The 25,560-nt window shown below is 33.0% G+C and overlaps 1 protein-coding gene across 1 annotated transcript; it reads left to right on the top strand.

Annotated features, from left to right (window-relative positions):
• The first annotated feature begins 14,909 nt into the window (after window positions 1-14,909).
• On the top strand, window positions 14,910-15,368 carry LOC131625068 (uncharacterized). Its single transcript, XM_058895968.1, has one exon. The coding sequence runs from the start codon at window positions 14,910-14,912 to the stop codon at window positions 15,366-15,368; it is 459 nt and encodes a 152-aa protein (XP_058751951.1).
• The last annotated feature ends 10,192 nt before the right edge of the window (window positions 15,369-25,560 follow it).

The following is a 25,560-nucleotide window of genomic DNA, read 5'->3' as shown; positions in this document are numbered from 1 at the left end:
TTATGTATAAAATTAGTATATGATATATAAACCTAATTTAACAAAATAAAATATTTTTTTCGAATTTTTTGATAGGTTAGAAATAATTAAAAAAAAGCAAATATATACATAATTACTAATTAATTAAGCAAAATAAATTAACTATGAATAAAAATAAAATAGTTTTATGTCAAATATTAGATTATAAAAATATAAACCTAAATCTAAAAGGAAAATATTTTTGGAGTTTTTGGATTGGTTGAAAATAATTAAAAAGCAATATTTGCATAATTACTAATTAATTAAGCAAAATAAATTAATTATGAAAAGAAATAAAATATTTTTATGTTAAAAATTAAATAAACATTTTATCAACTTAAAACTAAAATTAAAACATTTTTTTTGAGAAATTGAAAATATGCATAAATATGGAGTTTTTAATTCATGAACTCCTAACACTACTACATTTTAAAAATTACATTGTACTTACTCTATGATGTCCCAAGAGTGGAATAGAGTGATTGAAATTGATTGAAGGTGGCTATTTGAATGAGCCTTGATTTTTACAAGTTTCTTGAAACTTTTGCAAAAATATAAACTTAAGCTATGACTTTGTGGTGATTGTTGTTGTTCTTTGTGTTCCCCCCCCCCCCCCCCCCCCCCTTTTTTTCCTCTTGAATGAAGAAAATGAAGCTCTATTTATAGGCAAATGATTTGATCTTGAACTCTTGCAAGTTGGAATTTTCATGATTGATTTTGGAAAAGAATATAAAATGGAATATTTTTTCAATAAGTGCATTTGCTTAACCATGGTTAAAACACTCAAGTGTTATTCTTTCCAATCTCAAATATTATCTTGAAGCATCTTTGAATTAGTCTTGATTGGCAACCATAAGCATCTTTGATAATATCTTTGAATTATCTCACTTTAATTGAATTTTAAATAAATAAAATTCAATAAAAAATGAAATAAAAAATGTCATGAACCATGGATAGGTTGTGAATATCTTTAAACATATGAGAATCAAGATTGAATCACAAAAGAATTGGCCTTTTTGAAAAAAAATCAAATTTTGGTCATTACTTGTTTCATCCATTCTTCCAAAAAAGGTCAACTTCATCAAGGCATATCTCCCTCAATTTTGATCCTATGAAAGTGCTCTTGTACTTTTTGGAAAGCCCAAGATGTCCTCTACAAGCCACTTTGGAAGCGTTTTTGCATTTGGAGAAGTTATCTTGATGATATGGGCTTTGACAAAAAACTGCTTTTTGTTGACTTTGAAAATGACCTGTAATGTTTTGGCTTATATCTCTTAGGCGGAAGCATTTCTTGACCTCGGACCCAACATCAAAGTTGTAGAGAATTGAATTTCCTTGAGATTGAGCTTCGGTTGTAATTTTTATGATGAACGAGTAGAGAGTTATGGCTGGTCAAAGTTCAGTTGACTTTTATGTCAAAAACCTTAATTTTGCAATTTTGAGTTTTGTTGATTTCTGAACTTTTCTTGATGAATTATGATCAATCCTTTATCAAATGATGAATATTACTTCAAATAATTGATGTTGACCAAAAATCTTGATTTTTGACTGCAGTTGACTTTTTTCAAATGAACCGCAGTTTTGCGATCTTTCAATGAATCAAGGTCTTCTCTTCAATTGAATGACATGAATGGACTTTAATGTTGATTTGAAGGCCTTTGAATAATATTTTGAGTCTTGGAATCATCTCCTGATTAAAAGTCAATCCTCTGGTGAAATTAGGTCAAAACCCTAATTTGGTGCTTCAGACGATCTGGAGAGTTGCCTGCCTTAAACTGAGCCATCCTTGGACTTGAATATTGATTGGAGGAACCTTTGAGTCTTGAGATAATTTTGAACCTCTTGTGGGCCTCAAAACCCTAATTTCTTCAGCTTTCTCTTGATCATTCTCCTGTTTTTAACACACAAGCAACAAACTCTTTTTTTCTTTTTATTTTTTGTTAGTAAATATGCATGATGATAAATGATATAGATAATGATCATGATACTTAGAAAAATGATGGGATCTCAGAGGTCAAAAATTGGGGTGCAACAACATAGTCTTTAAAAACCTAAATATAAAATATCTTTAACTTTCTTTAGAATAGATCATGATTATAGAAGAACTCATACATATTATCTTTGGTGTATAAAATATCTTTAACTTTCTTTCGAAAAGATCATGATTATAGAAGAACTCATACATATTATCTTTGGTGAACTAATTCTTAGTAGGTAAGTAGAGGTTGTTAACTATGCATGTATCTTTACATCCTTAAAAGATGATGATTATAGAAGAACTCATACATATTATCTTTGGTGAACTAATTCTTAGTAGGTAATAATAGAGGTTGTTAACTATGCAGGTATCTTTACATCCTTAAAAGATGATGATTATAGAAGAACTCATACATATTATCTTTGGTGAACTAATTCTTAGTAGGTAATAGTAGAGGTTGTTAACTATGCAGGTATCTTTACATCCTTAAAAGATGATGATCAAGGGAAAAAAACATATTAAAGACAAGAGAAAGTCCAAATAGAAAGATTGAAGTTAAAGAAGTCAACTTAGAGATTCAATTTCAATCTTAAGAATAAATTTTTTTATTTTAATTTATATAAATATTCAAAGTTTTATGATTTTTTTTTAAAGTTTTATGATTTTGAATGGAAAGAGATTGAAAAGTTTAAAACCAGCGTTTGAAATTTTACTTTAATTAACTAAATTGTTTTCAAATTTATCATTTTTTATATTTTATTTAATTTATTTTATTATTATTATTATTCTATTTTTTATTTTTATTTATTAATTTTTTCCTTAACCATTTAATTGTTGAAACTTTTTTAACACGGCGGTTCAGTTTATTGATATGGTGGAAACATACACCTCATACTATTTTTTTCTATTTATATAATCAATCCAATCTATTGTTTTTCATTCTCCATAATGGACTGGAATATCCCTTATTTTGATTAAAAAAACCTTTAGAATAGTGATAAAATATGACGACAACTTTGATATTGTCCTTTAATTTGATGGACAAACTTTTTTATAATTTATTTAAAGAAAGTGGAAAATATTTATAACAACAAAATAGCAGCATTTTATTTTTATCTTCCCACAATTATAATAAAACCAAAAAAGAAAAAACTTAACGTGTCTGCATAGATATATAGTGGAAGCCAAACCAATGAGAAAGAGAAAAAGAAAGAAGAAAGAGAGAGAAAATCCTTTCCCCGTGAGAAAAACTTGGAGGCATTCAAAAACCATCAACACCTAAAGCTGTAACATTTCGACACTTTTTTGCTAGTAGCTATAGCTATTTTGAATTGAGACTAAGAGATTCCTTGCCAACTTTTATAAATTAACCCAACTATATGCTGCCATTGCACCACCATCACTTTCATATGTTATTCACTTTCCTCGCATGCAGAAGAATGTTTGTTTTTCAAAACATGTATACTCTCTATGACGCCATACGTCACTCTTATTTCTAAGTTTATGTATTAATAAATCATGCAATACAAACTACCAATACCAATAGCTTAATCTTCCCCAACTGCAATTGAGAGAAGTCTGAAATCACTGAATGACAGAACTGTCCACGAACCAAATTAAAATCTTGCAGGACAAACTTTTACCAGCTTGCATATGTTGTCTAAGTACTCAATTCAAAAAAAAATATCATCTATTTCCTCGATGTAAAATAATTTAAAGTTATTTGAATTTCAACAACTATAATTTTTATTTTTTATTTCTTTAAAAAATAGCATCTTTACTTTTATTTTAATTTTTATTAAATTATTAAGTAATATATTATATTGGTTTTCCTTAATAACTAAGGGTATGATACTCGGAATTAGTTATCAAATAATTTGTTCTCTAAGTTTTACTCTAAATAAATCTAACTCGTATATACAGCCGCTCCATACTTGTAAACATCATTCTTTTTGAATAGATTGCAAGACAGAAAATCCTAACATCATTCTTTTGAATAGATTGCAAGACAGAAAATCCTTTTGTTCTGTGTTGTTGTTCTTCTAACACCAACCTTTAACAAATAATTTTTTTATTTTTGCAATCTATCTCACACAACTGTGTTGTTGTTATTGTTGTTTTTTCCGCATCATGCCAATGTTGAAAGGTAAAAGAAAACATTGTTATATTTTGGAATAACTTTCCAATGTTATCAATAAAAAAAATATTTTATAATATATTGTTTTTTCGGTTGACAATATTGAAAAATTTATTCCTAATCATATTGCAATGTTGTTGTTTCACCAAACAATATCTTGAAAAAATTGTTTAGAATATAGTCATTTGTTTGTTTATTGCAATAAAGAAATAAAAAGGTGAATGGTAAAACACTAAAAAAAGGAAACAATGCATGTTATTTTTAATTTTTGCCATTCACCATTTTTTTGCAATAGAAGTTGTTTTGCGTCGGCGAAAGACCAAATGGTACCTTGGTCCGTGCCGACCTAAGGCTCAATAACAAGAGACCCATTTATCCAACATGCTCCATTAGTCCCAATGTATAAATACCTTCATAAATGGTTTTCAGGTACACTATCTTTAATCTCCATTTTTACTACAATTATCTTGATCCATAAATTAACTTGGGCGTTGAAGTGCTAATCATGCGGCTACCTCCCCTCCCTTTTCGATCCGTCATATTGGAGGATAACGAGAATGATTCAAGATCAGCACCTTTGGTTCAATAAGCATTGTAAATGTAATCTTCGATCTACGATTCCTAATCGTCCTGGAAACCATTCTATTTCTGGATCCTCGTTCCATGATTTCACGTTCGATTCTCAAATATGAATTCCCAAAGCGTCTAAGTTGAAGGATTCAAAGTCTCAAGAAATCAAAATTTCATATCTACGCCGTTTGGAATTGTCGAACTCCGATCCAACTATGATTGATCGTTCGTATCGATTACCAATCGTCGTAAAATGACGACAGTTGACATCATGAGATTGAGATCCAATATTGCACTATTCCAGTCAATCAAAGGTCTCGGCCTCAAACACTTGGGGAACTCGGTTGGTGAAAACCCTCATATCCAGATTCACAGAGCCAAAATCGATTACATATGATCATTCCTACAGCAAAACAAGTATTCTGAGGTCACCATCGGCCAAACGGTCCCTTATCTGGCCAACGTCGGATGTCTCATCACTGTAAACGCCTCATGTCAGATGTCTGATCATCTTAATATCTATATAGTTTCTATTTTTTCACCACAAGTATCTGGCTTACTATACTGATTAATTCGATTCGGAGGTTAGTTCTGACATTAAGTGGTTCAAGTCCCCTCCCGATCGCAGTTGCGGGAGATCGAACCATAATCCCCTATATCAGGTCCATCGTCAATCACTATTAGACCAACTAACTATTGATTCATATAATTACTATTTTTTAATGGAGACTAAGAGTTTCCTTGCCAACTTTTATATGTTAACCCAACTATATGCTGCCATTGTACCACCATCACTTTCATAAGTTATTCAAAGACCATCAACACCTAAAGCTGTAACATGTTTTTGACACTCTTTTGCTGGTAGCTATATAGTTGCTATTTTGAATCGAGATTAAGAGATTCTTTGGCAGCTTCTATATGTTCACTCCACTATATGCTTCCATTGCACCACCATCACTTTCATGAATTATTCACCTTCCTCGCATGCAGAAGAATGTTTGTTTTTCAAAACATGTATACTCTCTATGACCCCACACGTCACTCTTATTTCATGTTTATGTATAAATAAATCCTGCAGGACAAACTTACACCAGCTTGCATATGTTGTCTTTTTCTTTGTTAACCATTATTAACTCCCTGTTGTCATAGAAAACGAACTAGCAACTATAAAGATAACAAACAAGCGGAATTAAGTACATGAAATATAAAATTGATCATTAGACATGTTGTTTCAATCACTAGCGATATAATAAGAAAAAGGTTTCATACTTTTCAAAAAAAATTTAATAAAAAAATTATGAATTGGAGAAATTTTATATTCAAAATTGGAGTAGAAAAAATGATGACTGAGTATTATGTTTATATATTTTTCTGATTTTAGTTTTTTGTGAACAACAAAATATTATGCGTAAGAATGAAGAGTTTACTTGGAATTTAAATATTACTTGTTAGAAGATAATTGGCTCCACCAAACACTAGCAAACCAACAAATATATACAAATTTCTGACTGAAAAAAAAATGTTATAGTTGAATATATTGTTTTGCTTTATGCAATTCTCCCTTTAGCATGATTGGTTTAGCTTTTATAAGAGTCAAAAACAATTTTAAAGGTGTAGAATTAAGTCTGAAGTGATTTTTAGTTTAGTTATTCGAAAGTAGAATTGATTCTGCCTTCATAATTGATTTTATTTGAAGCTATAATTTGTAGCTTCTGAGTTTAAACATGATTTTTACACTCAAATTTGTTGTTCAACTCACTTTTACATAAATGTATCCATATTTAAATAAATTATGGTAAACTCAATTATGTTAAAATCAATTCTGGTAAACTAAATTCTGTTATAATCATTCTATCAAACTCAATTCTATCAAAATCAATTATGTCCACCATCAATCTAAATACACACTTTAAGGGTTTATCACATAGTCGACTCCTCAATTCTAACTTCGATGTGACGACCATATTTTTGTGCTTTAAGGATTTTATCAATATTTTCTCTTTCATTTTGGAATAAATAAACTTCGGTGGCGACACTGATATATTTTGAGCGTAAGTTACGCTCAGGTATCTTCGTGTCGCGATAACTAGCGACTCTGGATTTAATAAGAGAGTCAAGTCTAGTTTAGTTAACTTCGTGATGAATGTTAACATTGCTTATTTGATTTCTTCTAATGTCTTTTAGTCGCCTATTCTGTATGTTTTATTTTTGTTATTTCTGTATCTGGTTTATGTTTCTTATATATCGTGGGTTGGATTTTCTACTTGCTTGCACTTTGAGCGAAGCTCTATACCTGATCTTAGAGAAAAAACTTAAGTTTAAGTTGGTAGTTATGTAGTATTGACCTTCTTGACGTATATCTCGCTTGATTGATGAAAAATTCCACCTAGAGTAGATCCTCCTGGAGGTTGATCAATGCATTTTCATGCATTTTCTATAACTATTATGTCACGACAATTCTAGAGTGTCCTTTTGTTATTTCTACTATTTTAGTGTCTTTCCTATGCTTAGTCTATTTTTACCTTTATTTTAATTTCGTATTTTATTTTCTGCTTAATAGTCATTTGATATCTTTTCGTTGTACATGTCATAACTTGAACTACGGGATGTCGTTTGACGCGTTTAATATGCATTGCAAAGATGAGAGGATTAACTACAAGTTTTGTGTGGAATTCAAAAGCTAACTCGGAGTGAAGAAGGGTCGAAAAATTTGTTTTATCTCCAGACTTAATAAAATCGCAATCTTATGTTAGGGATTATGAATTTTCACGACAAAATACAACTTTGTACGATTTTCATGGAGCACTAATTCCAAAGGCGCATTCTGCTGATTACGGATTCTAGCGCACTTTGAGGTTACAATATTTCAATCCAATTTCGATTCTTTCAATTTCATTCTATTTGCATGCTTAATTAAATTTTCATAGAGTATATTGATTTAATCCGATCAATGGATGTTCCTAATTATAATAGATTTTAACGTAGCTTTTATTTTAATTTGCCCAATCTTTAACTGTTTGTTTAATTCAGTAAATAAGAGAATAAATCGTATAATATCAACTACACTTGTTTAATCGATATTATTACCGAATAGGGATCGAATCCGCTTAGGGCATTGGTGTAACGTCCCAAATTTAATTAATTATTTAATTAAATTGATCAAGGATTTATTCGTGGGAATTAGTTGAAGTCGGGATTTATCGGTATTGTTCTAAAGGCGTAATTTGGATTAATGTATTGATTTGTGCAGTTAAGTTGTGGTCGGATTAGTCGGAGGATTATGAATTCGCGAGTCGGTATATTTAAGTTATGGATCGATAGTAGATGTGGAATATTATTGGAAATAATATTCGGTTATGTTGTGTGGTTAATTATTTATGTGTGTTATTTGGATTAATTGAGTTATGGGTTAAGCCCATTAGTGAGAATGAGTAGTAAGAGTTAGGGTTTTAGAGGTTTGGTCTCATAACTTATTTTGTGGAAAAAGAAGAGAAAGAAGAGAAAGAAGGGAAGAAAGAAGAAGGATATGGCGTGAAGAGAGGAATGACTCCATTGAAGATGAGGCTTTTACTAAGGTAAGGGTGGGGTTCTTACTCTCTAAGGGTTGGCATGATGATGAGTATGGTAGAGATTATGTTTCATAATTGAAATCCCTGATTGTGTTGCAATGTTCATGAATGTAAAATTGATAAATGGTTGCTGCAATTTGGATGTATTATTAGAGGTTTAGATGTTGTAATTGATGTTCAACCTTTAATCTTTCAATTTCATAGTTTTGTAATGTTAGGGTTTATGCTAGATTCCATGGATTTGTGGTTGAAAATACGTTTTGAATGATGTTAGATGTTGTGATTATATGTATTTAATTGATGTTTGGAATGAGTTTTGGATGGTGGAAGTGGAATTATGCAGGTCTGTTCGCTCTGTTATTTTTCTGCATAATCGCACGTCCGCTAAGCGGGCTCAGGCCGCTAAGCGGATGCTGCTAAATTTGGAAAATTTCGCGAACTCGCTAAGCGGAGCTCTAGCCCGCTTGAAGCGCGCTGGTAGTCCACTAAGCGGAGCTCAGCAAAGGTCCGCTTCTGTTTCAGTCCGCTTGAAGCGAGGTTATTGAAATTTGATTTCCATAAGCGCGCTTGAAGGTCGCTAAGCGGACCTATTTGGTGTAAAACTTATTCAAACTTTGAAATGATGTAACTTTTGATCCGTAACTCCGTTTTATGCGCCGTTTGAAGCGTTGAGAAGCTAATGAAACTATCTATATGATAGAAGTAGAATGGTTAGCACATGATGAATAAATTATGATGTTGTTAACATGTAATTATGTATATGTGCGTTATAACTTGATAATTTGTGAATAACATTGTGATGGTATGCTATGTGGTGTAATATTCATGATGTGTGTGAATGAATATGTGTTATTTGAATGTTCTTGTGGAGAATGATTACTTGATGTCTTAATTTTGTTGTGGTTGTTTTAATAACATGTATGTATGTGAATATGTAATATGGCTTGATGAAATGTGAATAACCTGTGTTAATATGATACGTTGTAATTTATTAATATTGTATACCGTAATGAATTGATGAGGATGTGCACAAATGTATTGGAAATTATTTACTACATGTATAATGAGATGTTGAATTGGTGAATCCTATGAATATAATTAATATGTGAGTGATAACATGTTACTTGAATCGTATTTATGTAATATGTGAATTGGTGTTGATTGATAATAATATTGTTGGTGTGATATGTGATATGATATTCATGATGGGTGTGAATGAATATATGTTAATTGATGTAATATGTTGAATTGTTGTTGTTGCCGTAACATGACGAATTTGTTGTTGTAGACCCTATGGTCACTATTGATAAGTTGTATTGTGTTGATAAGTATGAGTTGAATATTTGTTGTATGATGATATGACTTAGAGACGTGAATGAGACATGATGAATTACTATGATAGTAATGATAAGGTTATTGCCATAGAACCTTGGCATTGAGTTGGTTTGTTTGAGACGATGCATGACGTGTTGCTTAAGTTATTTGTGTTGCTTATGTTGTTTAAGTTGATTATGTCGTTTAAGTTGATTCAGTGGTTTAATTTGTGTTTGTGGATGAGCATCATTAAGTCGCATCCATTGCATTGTTTGAGACGGACCTTGTGGCAAATTTTTGAGACGGCCCTTGTGGCAAATGTTTGAGACGGCCCTTGTGGCAAATGTTTGAGATGGGAGTTTACTCCAATGGTACCACATGCATGTGCATAAGTTTGAGTCACATTCGAGTCGCATTTGAATTGTATTTGAATTGTATTTAGATTGTTGAGATGATGAGATGTTTTTTGTGACGTGATGATGAGATGTTTGTTGTCACATGATCATATTATAATTGTGAATTTGAACATGTTGTCTTAATTGGTTAATGACATTAATTACCGTTTTAAAAGTTGTATTATATTGATAAGTTGTTTTGTGAGGAAAGTTTGTTATAAGATGTTGTGTGATGCGAAATGGTGAAATTATGTATGATCTATATCTCCTATATTAGTTATCATGCATTCCTTTTAATTGTAAGATATCTCACCCATTTGCTGATATTTCCCCTACCACGGGAAATGGGCAGGTATTCAATATTAGTCGTGGATGTTCGAAGTGACTTTATGAAGTCTTTTCGTTGCTTTATGGCAAGTCGAGTTGGTGTCCATTGCTCTGATACGTAGCACTCGGAGGATTAGTCGTTATTGTTTAATTATTGTATTCTATGTTGATACTTGTTTTAAGTTGAATTGAAAGATGTTTCTAAGTTCAAGTTGGAAGTTATGTTTCCGAATGCTATGTATCTTTATTATATGCAATATATGTATGTTTGTTTGGTTAAGTCGAAATGTGACATCCCATCGTTTGATGAATAATTTTAAATACACTCTGATTTCCGCTTATAATTGCGGGGTAGATTTGGGGTGTTACAATTGGAGTTATAATAACCAGTGATAAGTCAGAACCCGAATCAGTAGATTAGCCCTCTTTATCATTATAATAATTGTAATTCTTTTTATTGTTAATCGAAACCTAAAACTCAATCTAGGATTCCGTGCAATACGACTCTCGAGTATCGCTTCTTTACACTACAATTTTTATTTACTCGTTTTGACCCGTGTGTAACAGCGGATCATAGGTATTGTTGTCTAATGAGTATTAGTTATGGCGGAAATATTTTTTACTTTAGGGGCCTATTTAGAACCTAAAATCATTATTAGGACTGATGGTTGTGTAATGTCTACCTTTTATACGTGTGCTATAATATTCTCAAATAGGATCCATGACTCTATGAGCTTTCTTAAACCCTAGAACCTACTCATGCGGGGATTAATGGTTAAATAGCACCCAGAATCCTCCTACCATAAAAAACCATACGTGGATTGTTTGAAACCACGTCACACATACTGTTTTGCATCCATACATCACATGGCATATCAATTTCAAAGAACAAATAAAAAATTTCATGAATCTGCATGCATGTACATTTTCATCCATAAAACTCATCCCTCCTTTTGGCCATGACCAGCAAGTTGATTCCCAGACACCCATATTGAACATGTGGTAACTACCGAAGAATAATTGAGTAGTTGTAATTGAATCAAGTTGTCTTGTGAGAGGATATGGATGTCATGAAAGTCGAGATGGACCCGATTTTGGAAGCTCTACAATTTATGTCAAGGAACAATTTTCAACATGTTGTTACAGAGAATTTTAGTCCCACATCAAGTTTCACCATGGTGACTAACCCAATGTACGGTCTTCCCTATGACTACACTCCTCCATAAATGGACGATCCTACTCAACCTTAGCTTATGTATGTCAAGGTATCTAATGAGATCCCCATTATGGAAGAGGACCCCACTGTTCATGTTGATGAAGGGGATCTTTGATTTATGAGGTACGTGCCAAATCCTCATAACGCCTACCTTGTGACAAAGGTATAGGGCCCTAAAGATGTTGAAGCCATAGAAAAATACCATGCTCTGGAGAAACGATTGAGGGTTGTGGAAGGCCTTAATGCATCTGGTATTAATACTCTTGACATGTCTTTGGTTCCAAACGTGGTTATCCCCCAAAAGTTCAAAATTCCTAACTTAGAGAAGTATAAAGGCTTCAACTTCCCATGGAGCCATTTGGTGATGTTTAGCCAAAAAAAAAGACCTCCCATACCCGCAACAATAAGATGATAATTCACTATTTTTTGGATTGCTTGAAGGGGGCATCATTGTGTTGGTACATGAAGTTAGAAAGGAGCCATATTCTATCATGGAAGGACTTAGCTGGAGCCTTTTTGAAGCAGTATGAGTACAATTTGGAAATGGCTCCCAGTCACGTAAAGTTAAAAACTTATCTCAAAGGAGCACAACAAAACACTGCTCCACCTATTTTGTGATTCCTCAAGTGCAGAAAATGATAAACATCTCCAAGAAGAGTATGAACTGGATTCTTCAGCATGAGAATATGAATCGCATTCATATCCACAAAGTCCACCACATATGGGAAAAGAACAATCCCATAGATGAAAATAGCTAAGATGGCACTTAGTGCATTCTAACTCCCTGAATCAGCAAAATCAGTGGCCATAGCCACCAAGAAGCCTAAATAAAATCCAAAAGGCCTCCCTTAACTTTAAGGCTGGCTTACACAACAACTTTGCTTAAATAAATAGCACTCGCAATCTGATGAGACTTAGGAACCTTCATGGAGCTATGAAAAGGCACTTCATCTCTAATAGGGATCCCCATAATGTATAAATATTCCTCCAATATGGGCGCGAGCTGATAGTCTTGAAAAGTGAAGGATCTCAACGGACGGTCAAAGAATTGAGCAATGTATGAACATCACCCTTCTCATAAGGAGTGAAAGGAGTATGGAGAATACCCAGAATATTCCCAAACTCTTCCTTGAAATCATCCATACTGTATGTTGAAGCTCTGGAAGCTAGCTCATGAAGAGTTGTCAGAGTAGGCGTCCAAAACTTATACCCAATATTACTCTTCTTATTACTAGTGTCTATCTATAAGAAAGATCAAAACAAGACTCAAAGACAAGATAACCTTGGAAATAAAAGAACATGTATGTTATGATATAAACATGTTATGATGCTATGAATGCAAAGACATATGGGATTAAAGCCCTCATATATTCTGGATAACTGTTGTACTAATTTCTGAGCAAAATTTGAACATAACAGGTTCAAAATTTCACATCTGTGAGGATCACAAGAAAACCAAGTACGATGAAGGTCAACGTTTCCTGTAAAACCCCATACCCTATCACAAGTGAGTTCTAGTCTTGAATAGGTTCCTAAAAGGTTATCAGAATTGTGGGTTGTAACACCCTTCTAACCCACCTACAATATTCGCACATATCATACGAATTAAATCATTTAAAACCACCAAACAAGGGTGTCACCTTCTCAAAAACTTCACAATATAACGTCCTGCTCCGTAACACGGGTTCACAAAATTATTTAAAACCAATACTTCTTTAACACAACAATAATAATTCAACTTCTCGCAACGGAATTTATATTTCAACATATCATTATTTAAAATACTTCTTAGGCTTAAATAGTCTCTTATTCCTTGTAAGTTAGCGCGTTTTCTAGTTTGGTCCCTATATTTTTTTTGTTTGAGTCCCTATATCTCACTTTCTTGTTGGCTTTGGTCCATGACGTCAAAGTTCTGTTACAAAATACTGATGTGGCAAACGTTGCTGACGTGACAACCATTTTTCTTCATTTTCCATTTCTTTACATTAATTCCACGTAAGCACTTTTTTGTTCATTTTTGTTTGGTTCTTAAATGTTAAAATATTCCATTAATACTCTCTATCAACTAGGCCAAGCTTTCATTTGTGTTATGGCATTGCAACAATAGTATATACTGCATATATGCTTCAGCATTTAATAATAGTTGATACTTTAACTATTAATTAGTTTATTAAAGATTAAATAAAGATAATTAAATAGTTTAGGGTAAAAAAATATTATTAAATTACATTTGAATATTTGAATAAATTAGTTTTGGTTTAATAAACTAATTTTTTAACAAACTAAATATTTGAATACTATTTAATAAACTAATTTTTATTTCGTATTATTTCATACATTTTAATAATTATTTCATACATTTTAATAATTATTTCATATTATATTTTAATTTCAATTTTCATAATATTACTATTATTTAATATTTTATTAATGATTTCAACTATTATTTTTTTTAAATAATAGTAATTTCACGTAAACATTTTTTTTTGTTTCGTTTTGTGTGGGTCTTACATGTTAAAATACAAGTTGAAATCATATATAAATATTAAATATTAAATATTAAATAGTTGAAATTATTAAATAATTATTTAATATATAATAGTTGAAATCATATATAAAAATATTAAATAATATAATATTTTGAAAATATTAAATAGTTTATTAAAATTTTATTTTTTATAAGTATTACATATTATTTCAACTATGGAATTAGTAATTTAACTATTTAATACTTCAACTATTAATATTTTAGATATTTGATTTATTGAATAATTAATTTATAGGATTATTTAATTGATATATTAAATAGTTAAAACAATTTAATTATTTAATCATTAAAATATAAAGTATTTTATTAAATATTTATTTATTATAATTATTAAATATTATTTCAACTTTTGAATAATTAATTTAACTATTTAATATTTCAATTATTAATATTTTAAATATTCAATTTTTTGAATAATTAATTTATTAGATGATTTAATTGAAATATTAAATAGATAAAACAATATAATTATATTGACAGGGCAATAGCTAATAGAGATTGGTTTCAACAGAATGCTACTAGTGAGCTCCATGTGCTTGAACCTGGAATCTCAGACCATGCTATGCTTTGTATTAAGTCTGAGTGTCAACAAAGGAAAAAGAAGGCTATGTTCAGATTCATCAACAAGGTGGTTGAGATGAATGACTATAATAATCAGGTTTCTAGCAGCTGGAACAAGGTTGTTAGAGGTAATCCTACTTGTGCTATGTGGAACAAGATGAGGAGACTGCAACATGTGATTAAGAAGCTAAGAAAACCCTTTAGTGGGATAAAAGAGCAGATTGACATGGCTAGAAATGAGCTGAAAATGTGCAACATAAGCTTGTGAATAATAAAATGAATGAGAATTGGATCAAAAAGGAAAAGTATCAAACTGAGAAGCTCTTGGAGTTGATTACTACTGAGGAACATATTATGAGGCAAAGAGCTAAGGTAAGTTGGATTAGGCTTGGAGATGGCAACAATGCCTATTTCCATGCTTCTGTTAAGAGTAAACAAAGTAAGATGCACATCCAAAAGTTATGTAAAGAAGACGGGACTGTTGTCACTAGCTATGAGGATATAACTCAGGAGGTGCTCCAATTTTATGGCAGGCTGATGGGTATAGCTCAACATAATCTTGAGGCTGTGGACATCAGGGCTCTAAGAAAAGGGAAGAAATTGTCTAGCAATCAAAGGAATATGCTGATTGATCATGTGACTGTGGCTGAGATTAGAGATGCTTTGAATAGTATTGAGGATCTAAAAGCTCCAGGGGTGGATGGTTACAATTCGAAATTCTTTAAAGCCTCTTAGAATACTGTAAAGAATGATGTTGTGCAGGTAGTGATGGATTTTTTTAGAAGGGAATGATGGACAAGAGATGGAATAAGACTTTGGTAACCTTAATACCTAAACATGCTGATGCCAAGAGTATCAAGGAGTATAGGCCAATCTCCTACCGTACCACAGTTTACAAAATTATAGCTAAAGTGATGGCCAAAAGAATCAGTACAATCCTCCCTAGTATCTTTAACAGGAATCAGGCAGCGTTTGTACCTGGGAAAGACATCCATGATCACATTCTTTTGGCATATGAGTTGGTGAAGGGGTACAATAGGAAAGGTGGAATGCTGAGGTGTATGGTGCAAATGGATGTCCAAAAAGCTTATGACTCAGTCGACTGGCTAGCTTTGAAGAAAATCATGGCTGAAGTAGGCTTCCCCAGGAGATTCATTAGTTGGACAATGCAAGCTGTTACTACTATTAGCTATCAGTTTAATGTGAATGGTATGGTGTCTAAGAGTATGCAAGCTGCTAAAGGGCTAAGACAAGGTGACCCAATTTCACCCTTACTCTTTGTTGTGGTTATGGAATACTTACATAGGAAGTTGGATGAGCTGCTAACAATTCCCAACTTCAACTTCCATAGCAAATGTGAAAAAGTAGGGATCATAGATGTTAGCTTTGCTGATGATCTTCTCCTTTTTTCTAGAGGGGAAAGCATCTCTGTAAAGCTGATGATGGAGAAGTTTGATGAATTCTCTAGATCCACAGGGCTGATAGTAAATCCAGCTAAATGTAAGATTTTTTGTGGTGGTATGGATAGAGCTCAAGAGAAAAACCTTGTTGAGATTACTGGATTTTCAGTAGGGAAATTACCTGTCAGATACTTAGGTATTCCTCTGGAGAGTAAGAAGCTGTCTATAAATCAATGTATTCAGCTGGTTGAAAAAATTTCTTGCAGGATTAATCACTGGTCAACCCAGATGCTCAGCTATTCAGGGAGGCTGCAATTGATTAACAGTTTTGTGTTTAGCACTGCTAATTACTGGCTGCAGTGCCTTCCTCTTCCCAAAGGGGTGACAAAGAGATTAGAGACCATTTGAAGAAATTTTCTTTGGACAGAAAAAGAGGAAAAATCCAAAAAGGCACCTATTGCTTGGAGCAAAATTTGTGAACCTAAGAACCAAGGAGGGCTAAATGTCTATGATTTGGACAGGTGGAATAAAGCTTGCCTCATTAAGATTCTTTGGGTTCATAGCTATTACATCAAAAAAGATCAAGACATGGAGGTGAAAATTAGCACGACTTGTTCCTGGATTCTAAAGGCTATTCTCAACCAGAGGATGTGGTGGATAAGTTACAGATTTGGAATGAGGCTTTGAATGCTGGAAAGTTCAGCAAAAGGAAAATTTACTATGGGCTCCTTAATAACACTCAAACTGTTCCTTGGAGAAAGGTCATGTTTGATAATGAAGCTAGGCCTAGAGCGTTGTTCATAACTTGGATGGCTTGCCATGGTCGATTGGCAACCAGAGACAGATTGCTGAGGTTTGGTATTATGGACAATGTTGATTGTGTATTAAGTGCAGGTACTGCAAGCTTGCAGTACTTGTTGTTCCTGTGCAGGGATATGAACATCGTATGGAAGAAAGTGTTGAATTGGATAAATGTTAATCATGATCCACGAGGATGGGAGCAGGAATTGGATTGGATGATTAAAAAAAGTAAGAACAAGAGCTGGCATACTAGGCTGTTGAAGACAACATTCACAGAAACGGTCTATAGTTGTTGGCTATATAGGAATGAGAAAGTGTTCAATAAGGAGGGCAAAAATATGAATAGATACAAGAAAGTTTATAGTGATATTGTTGATAGCATAATACATAGAATGTGGAGGAACCCAAAGTTAAGAGGAAATATTGCCCTTTTTCTTCTATAATTTTGGTCTTGTTGGGTAGTTTTAGGTGATGTTTGCTGGATCCTATGGGTCGCTTTGTATATAACTGTTTTTTGGAGATATACATAATTTCTTATTCTTTCCAAAAAAAATATAATTATTTAATCATTAAAATATAAAATAGTTTATTAAACAAAAATTCTTTAAGATTCAAAATTTTCATTAAGATTCAAAAAATTTTGATTCACGATTATTTAGTTATTTAATTATTTGAGACTTTTTCTTTAAGATTCAAAATTTTCATATTCAAATTTTTAGAATAAATATAAATTTGTTGCTAATCCAATAACAATAAGTATTATAATTTGTTATTATTATAATAAATAATTTGTTGCTATTGTAAACATTTAAAAATATGTTTAAATATTTTAAAAATAAATTATGTAAAAAACAAATCATTGCAAAGGGTAAAAAATAATTCATGTAAAAAACAATTCATATTTTTAAAAAATATGTTTAAAAATATGTTAATATCCATTATATACATATCATTGTAAGCAATAACCAAAGAATAGAAGTGGTTTGGTGGAGAGAAACACATGCAATAGGGTCTTGGGATACATGTGTATCTTAATGCTTCACATATTTACTCATGCCTGCACATCATCATCTATTCAAAACATCATCGCATAATTCGATCACATTCATCATCTAAATCTCAGTTATTCACGGATAGTCAAACATCACACAATCAAACATTATGCAATGTTACAAATAATGAAATGCAACATCATTCACACATGCATGTGGTACCGAAACTTCACTGATGACTCACTCATCATTCTCCAAAGATCTCCACCAAAAGGATCGATTCCCTCTTGGAACCAGAGCACTTCACAATATTGCACACAATCCACACGAAAGGATTGAGGCCATCACTGGACCAATTGTCCTACAAACATCACTAGACTAACATTCTAACATATGCTATGAGTATCTGATGCACAAAGTCATCCGTGTTTCATAAACGAAACCGCGCTAAGCGCGATCCACCGTGCTAAGGAGGACCTGCGATTCTGTAGAAAATCCATGCACGATCTGCATCAGTCCCATACGAGGCTTCATACTCCATTATTCATGAATCATAACCAAAATAATAAAATACCATGAAAGATAATACATCATATCAAGATAAACAAAAAAACATAATAGTTCCAAAACAAACGACCACAACTCCGATGTTACATATTAGAGAAAGACCCTCTTTATTCGAAATAAAGCGTTAAAGGCTCCCCGAAGCTATCCTCAAAACTTCAACGAACTATTCTTGATTACCTACGCGTTATCCACGTGGAGGTAACATTCAAACAAAAAGGGTGAGTATTTCTTAATCATTATAATAGACATAGGGGATAAATATAGTAGTTGTACAGCAGTTATCCACAATCACATATATACTGATACATGTGTATCTTCATGCTTCACATATTTACTCATGCCTGCACATCATCATCTATTCACAACATCGTCACTTAATTCAATCACATTCGTCATCTAAATCTTATTTATTCACATATAGTAAAACATCACACAGTCAAACATTATGCAATGTCACAAAGAAAGAAATGCAACATCATCGACTCATGCATGTGGTACCAAAACTTCACTGAAGACTCAGTCATCATTCTCCAAAGATCCCCACCAATAGGATTGATTCCCGCTTGAAACCAGAGCACTTCACAATATTGCACCCAATCCACACGACGGGATTGAGGCTATCACTGGACTAATTGCCTTCAAACATCACTGGACTAACGTCCTAACATATGCTATGAGTGTATGATGCACAACGTCAAAAAAATCAACGACCACGGTTATTCATAATGCATCACCATTCATTTACTCATCATATCATGCAATCATCTTAATTACACACAACACATACTTCACATTCATCACGTTATAAATCATCACAACAACAACTCACTACAACAAGCAACACATACACATAGTCATATAATCAAGTTCCACGTCATCGACAAATAGCCTTATAAACCCATCCTAACGTGCTAATTAAATTCCATAAAATTACTTCTATTACAAAATATAAGCTTTCATAATCTGAAACAATTTTCCAAAATATTATTTTTCGTCCAACACCACCGCGCTAAGCGGGCCCCTTCCAGTGCTAAGCGTACTACATTCTGTCTTGATCAGTGTTTCATTAACGAAATCGTAAGCGATCAACCACGCTAAGCGGGATCTATGATTCTGCAGAAAATCCTTGCGTGACCTACATCAGTCCCATACGAGGTTTCTACCCCTAAAACACATTCCAACCGTTATCTTCCGGCAATTTAAGGTATAACAACCTATAATTAACTTGTATTATTCATTACAAACATCAAAATACAAATAATCAACACAAGTTCAAGAATCATCATCAAAACCCTAGACTTTCAAATCCATGGAATGATGGGTTTGACTCTATATCATGTTATTACCCATCATATAGTCAAAGATTAACATCATTCTTCATACAGCAACACAATCCAAGCACCAGCCTTCATGGCTTCATCATAAACATCCAATTCATCACAAACACCACAACACAAACCCAACCAACAATTATCTAAACCTTATATCAATTATAAGAATTACGATAACTGCCCTTAACGTAGATTTTAGCTAGATTTGATTTTCTTCCCAAGTTCTATGGTTGGTATCCTTTTCTCCTCTTTGTGCCCTAACTCTCTCCCCCTCTCTCTCTCTCTCTCTCTCTCTCTCTCTCTCTCTCTCACGTTTCTCCAAAACTTGCATGATCGAATGAATATTTCCTTCTCTCTTCCCCTTTTTACTTAGTTAGCCTTAGGACCCCTAATATGATCTTCCTATTATGCCCTCACTTACTTCTCCTAATTATTTATTTCATCCCTATATTTTTTATTTAATTAAATAATAATGCATAGTTAGAAACTCTCTCTCTCTCTCTCTCTCCCCCTCTCTCTCTCTCTCTATATATATATATATATATATATATATATATATATATATATATATATATATATATATATATATATATATATATATACTTCTAACTATGATTATTATTAAATCCAATTATTATATAAATAATCCTCTTAATTCGTTTTACCCCAACAAATCATATTCTTCAAAACATCACATAATCTCATCGATAAACCCCAATAATCATCTTTGACTCACACATTCACACCAAATTAATTAAATAATAGATATAATAATTAAATTTAATTTCGGGATATTACATGGGTTCTTTGTGAAAATACCTTGTCTAGTGCATAGGCATCTCCAAGAAAACCTAGTCTGGGTGTGGGTCTCGCTCCAACTCAACGCAACAGGCGCTACGCGAGTCAACATGACTATCCACTCTAATCATATGTGTATACTCAAGCCTAGGTAGTGGGCTTTTCTCTTAAAGTATCACCCAACCCCTCAAACAGCACATCAATATCCATAATATATAATAGCAAAAGATGCAATGAATGCATTAAGTAAAACTTATAGATAAACATCCAAAGAAAATAAAACAAATAGTAGCTAGGACTGACTTGCTTAGTATTCCACAATAAAGTCGCCAGCTGTCGTTATGCGAAAAATACACAGAGTCGCCATTGAACGTTATATATCCCAAGGGGGAAAGGACAACATCGAGAAAACCTCAAATCCGATGTACTCAACAAGATCCATTCTTGTTTTTCTAATCAGAGGGTGTGTATATCTAATGCTCAAACTGGTAAGGAAATGCATGAATGAATTGATTGGGGGAAAAACAAAAGGTTTGTATTATTGAGCTTGCCAGGATTTCTGGAACCCTATGCCTACGTATCCCTAATGTGCAATAGAGAAATCAGGGCTCTGTATTTCTTCTAAAAAAAGGTTTGTTTGTTTGGTGTTTTTATGGATGATGCTAAATTCACATTCTTGCATTTAGACATATGGCTGCTCGTAAGTCTTATGCACTGTCTGTGTGCATAGACTGGAGTTAGCATGTCCTTTTTGAAAAATTTTTAAATGGAAAAAACAAAAGGAAAAGAGTTTGAATTTTGTTAGGAGCATGTCTTTTTTATGGTTTAGGCCTTTTGTTGACTTTTCCAAATTCACCAAATTTACTTATTTCTCCAACCTTACATGTTATCTTCAATAATTTAAATCAATCCTATGAACCAATAAGATGTATATGGACTCTTGAATCTCCACCCATGTGTAGCAACCTGTCCTAAAAATTAATATTTTAGAGTCGCCACCTATTCCACCAAGGCGAATAGGAAACCTCGCGCAGTTAAGAGATCAGGGTAAGATACTATATTCAGGTCGAGGGAAGGTGTTAGGCACCCTCAACCCTTTCCTATGGTTTGCATTACAGAGTCAAGGTTTATGGCAGAAGATAAAGAAAGATGACAGACAGGGTCAAGGCAAACAATTATCATAATTAAAGGTTTATAATTTAGGAAATAAAAATCGGGAAAAATGAGATTTAGAGGGAAGGGGACTCGCCTTGGTTATCCAAGTGCCTACGTATCTCCTTAAGGAGAATCAGAGTCAACGTAGTTCGGGGAAGGGTTGTACGCCCTTAGGATTAGAATTTGATTTGGGATGGTTTGAAGGCTTTTTGAATGGCCTGTCGTAGTCTTGAATGAGGATAAAAATCTTTATTTTGAAATTGAAGTTTTTGAAAGGTTTGAAAAGTGTTTTGAGATGGGCGTACAACCCTGATTTAATTTTGCACTATTAACCGCAACGATCAATAGATTCGATCGCCATAGTTAACAGATTTGAAATTGTATCGTTACCAATTTTAATCAATTAATTTGATTATTACTAATAATGAATTAGGATATCTTTTTTAGGAATTTATAATAATTAGTTTGTATCGTTACCCCTCGTAATCGATTGATTCGATTAAAAAGAATAACGAATTGGAATAAGAGAGATAGAAAGATTAATCATCGCGACTAATAAGATAGTCGAAACCATTTAATCAAATAGAAATTAATTATATTTTAATTAAATAACATTTTAATTAAAATTCATTATTGCCCATAGCAATTAATTGATTTAATCGGAACGAACAACAAATTGGAATTTTTAATATAAATATCACATATTAATTTTATTTATAAAAATAGTTATTAATATATGAATAATATATTAAAAGAATTAATTAAAATAAATATATTAATTAAAAATTATTTAGTTATTTAGGGTTTGATTCTATGTGGTGGGATTTGAGGTGCATATTATGGGGAGTTGGTCAGGGGCGTTGGATCTAGATCTTAGTGGAGTTCTATGGGTGAGATCTTGAGGGTTCATGGTAGGATCATATGGCAGCAGGCGCACTGAATCAAGGAGGAAATTCTAGAAAAAAAATATATGAAAGGGCTGGGTATCGAACCCAAGCCCTTGGGGACACTCAATGGTCACGTACGCCAACTCAGCTATAGCGCTGATGTGTTTAAGAGACGCATTCACTAAAACAAAAATAAAAATCATCAAAACATATAGAAACGCGCGCGAAATTTTAAATCCCCCAATCGGATGATGCCACGCCATCATCTTCCCCACCAGGCCTGTATTTATTCTGGGAATTAGCTACGATTTTGCTACGGTTTTGGTTCGTAGCAAACTGAATTGAAAAAATAACGAACAGCTCATGCGTGGACATAAATCTTTCGCGACCTTAACATCTCCTTCGTCCCACCCACGCGAACCAGATTATACCATTAATTAGCCTTAATTTAACCCCTAATTAAAAACCCCAAATTTGAACCCTAGAAACCTTGTTCGGCCTTCAATGGCAACACACGATTAAAGCAAACAAACTCAAGATAATTAACCCAGAAACCATCAATGCATCAAGGCAAGCCAGAATATGTGATCAAAGCATCATGAAAGTGTCTATAGCATGCTAATCGATTCAAAGTTTGAAGTGACTTACTTTGACAAAATTGAGGTAATTCCGGGGGTGCTGATGAAGCCTATTGATCCAGACACGTTCCAAATCCTTCAGTGAATCCTTTGCAATCTTCAATTCTTGTTAAAAGCCTCACAATTGCCAAAACCGAATTTGAGTTTCTTTGGTGATTTTTCGTTCTTGCAAGTATGCCCTCTCTCTGAATTTTCGTCCCCTAATCCCATGCTTTATGTTCAGTACTTATAGGGGAATGAATTAGGTTTAGAAAAGAGCCCAAGAATCCCTTGAATCCAATCTTGCCATGTTTGAGAAATTTGATTTGCTTCTTGAATTGAAACTTTCCTTTTTTTTGCCAAATATTGCATTAATCTTTTCTCAATTAGTGTACCACGAAATTATATTGCCAATTTATCATAAATATGATTGGAATTGGTCAATTGTGAATCTTTTAACATAATATTTGATTTTTCCTTAATTAAATCATTAAAATGAAATAAAAAATTATATTAAATCAAGTAATATATTTAAATTTCGTGGCTTTTTGTTTTGGGCATGCTAGTGACTTGTGGACCAAGTTTGTATCATAAAACCATAGGCCCATTTGCAAAGTTTCTCAATTTAAACCTTCTTTTTTCATATTTGGTCCTCCAAAATTACCCAACTTTGATCAAGCATATCTCACTCAATTTTTTAGCTATGAGAGAGTTCTAGGACTTTTTGGAAACCTCAGGAAGTCCTCTACAAGCCACTTTGGAACATATTTTTCATTTGGAGCTTTTATCTTGATCATATCCTCTTTGACAAAAAACTGCTTTTGGAGGATGCTTGAAAATGACCTGTAATCTTTTGCATTGTATCTCTCAAATGGATCATTTCTAGCCCTGGCTTGTGAGAGACAAAGTTGTAGGGAATCCAATTTCCTTCAAAATAGGCCTTAAGTGGGGGATTTTTGATGTTCCATGTGAAAGTTATGCCCAGTCAAAGTTGAGTTGACTTTCTCCTAAGAAACCCTAATTTGAACCTTTTTGTATTTGTTCATCTCTGAGTTTCTATTAATGGAATCATGATCAATCTTTGATCAAATGATGGTTATGCACCTCTATACTTGATGTTTGACCAATGATCATAGGTTTGAATCATGCTTTGATCGTAGTTGACCTTCAGGTTTGAATCAGTTGACTGTGGATCTGGATCATTGAGTGAGCAAGGCTTTGGATTTGAATCTTGATCTTTGAATCATTGTGAATGGAATATGGAAGGAAAATTTTGGGGTATGACAGCTGCCCCTGTTCAATCTTCTTGAACCTGGAGAGGTAGAAGATGATTGGACACTGAAATGCCCTGAAATTTGCTTGCGCGGGGAATTCGTCTAATTTATATGCTTTTTAGACCTGGATCATTTGATTGTATCCGAGGAGATACAGAGTAACGTTTTACATAAGACTACTTGAAGAGGTTCCTGAATAGGGTATATCAAAGGTTGATGCGAAGAAGCTTAGGCTTTGAACAATACTTAGGAAGAATGTCTTGGAAAAGACTAACCGAGGAGTTCTTTAAAAGAAGTACGTGTGTCTTAGAAAAGATTGGATAAACATTTTAAGAAGGCTACCTAGAAAGACATGATGTGTCTTAAATAAGACTCACCTAGAAAGGCTCCTAAAAGATATGAAACGTCTTACACAAGATTCACTTGGAGAGGTTTTTTTTTAGAAAGGATATGAAATGTCTCAACAAGACTACCTAGATAGGTTAGGATACTTCTTACACAAGACTAACCTAGAAAAGTTTTTGGAAAGGATGTGATATGTCTTACACAAGACTCACCTGGAAAGGCTCTTAGACAGGATACGATACATTTTAAACAAAACTACCTAGAAAGGTTCCTATAAAGGGCACGATATGTTTTAAACAAAACTACCTAGATAGGTTCCTATAAAGGATACGATATGTTTTAAACAAAACTACCTAGAAAGGTTCCTATAAAGGGCACGATATGTTTTAAACAAAACTATCTAGAAAGATTCCTATAAAAGGCATGATACGTTTTAAACAAAACTACCTATAAAGGTTCCTATAAAGGATATGGCATGTTTTAAACAAAACTACCTATAAAGGTTCCTATAAAAGACACGATATGTTTTAAACAAAACTACCTCGAAAGGTTCCTATAAAGGTCGTGAGACGTTTTAAACAAAACTACCTAGAAAGGTTCCTATAAAGGCTATGAAATATTTTAAACAAAACTACCTAGAAAGGTTCCTATAAAGGTCGTGGAATGTTTTAAACAAAACTACCTAGAAAAGGTCAGGATATGTCTTACACAAGACTACTTGGAAAGGTTAGGATAATTGTCTTGGACAAGACTACCTGGA

Source organism: Vicia villosa, unplaced genomic scaffold, assembly GCF_029867415.1.
Source record: "Vicia villosa cultivar HV-30 ecotype Madison, WI unplaced genomic scaffold, Vvil1.0 ctg.000182F_1_1, whole genome shotgun sequence".
NCBI lineage: Eukaryota > Viridiplantae > Streptophyta > Magnoliopsida > Fabales > Fabaceae > Vicia > Vicia villosa.
Note: the sequence above shows the minus strand (reverse complement) of the source record. Positions and strands in the feature narration are given on the sequence as shown.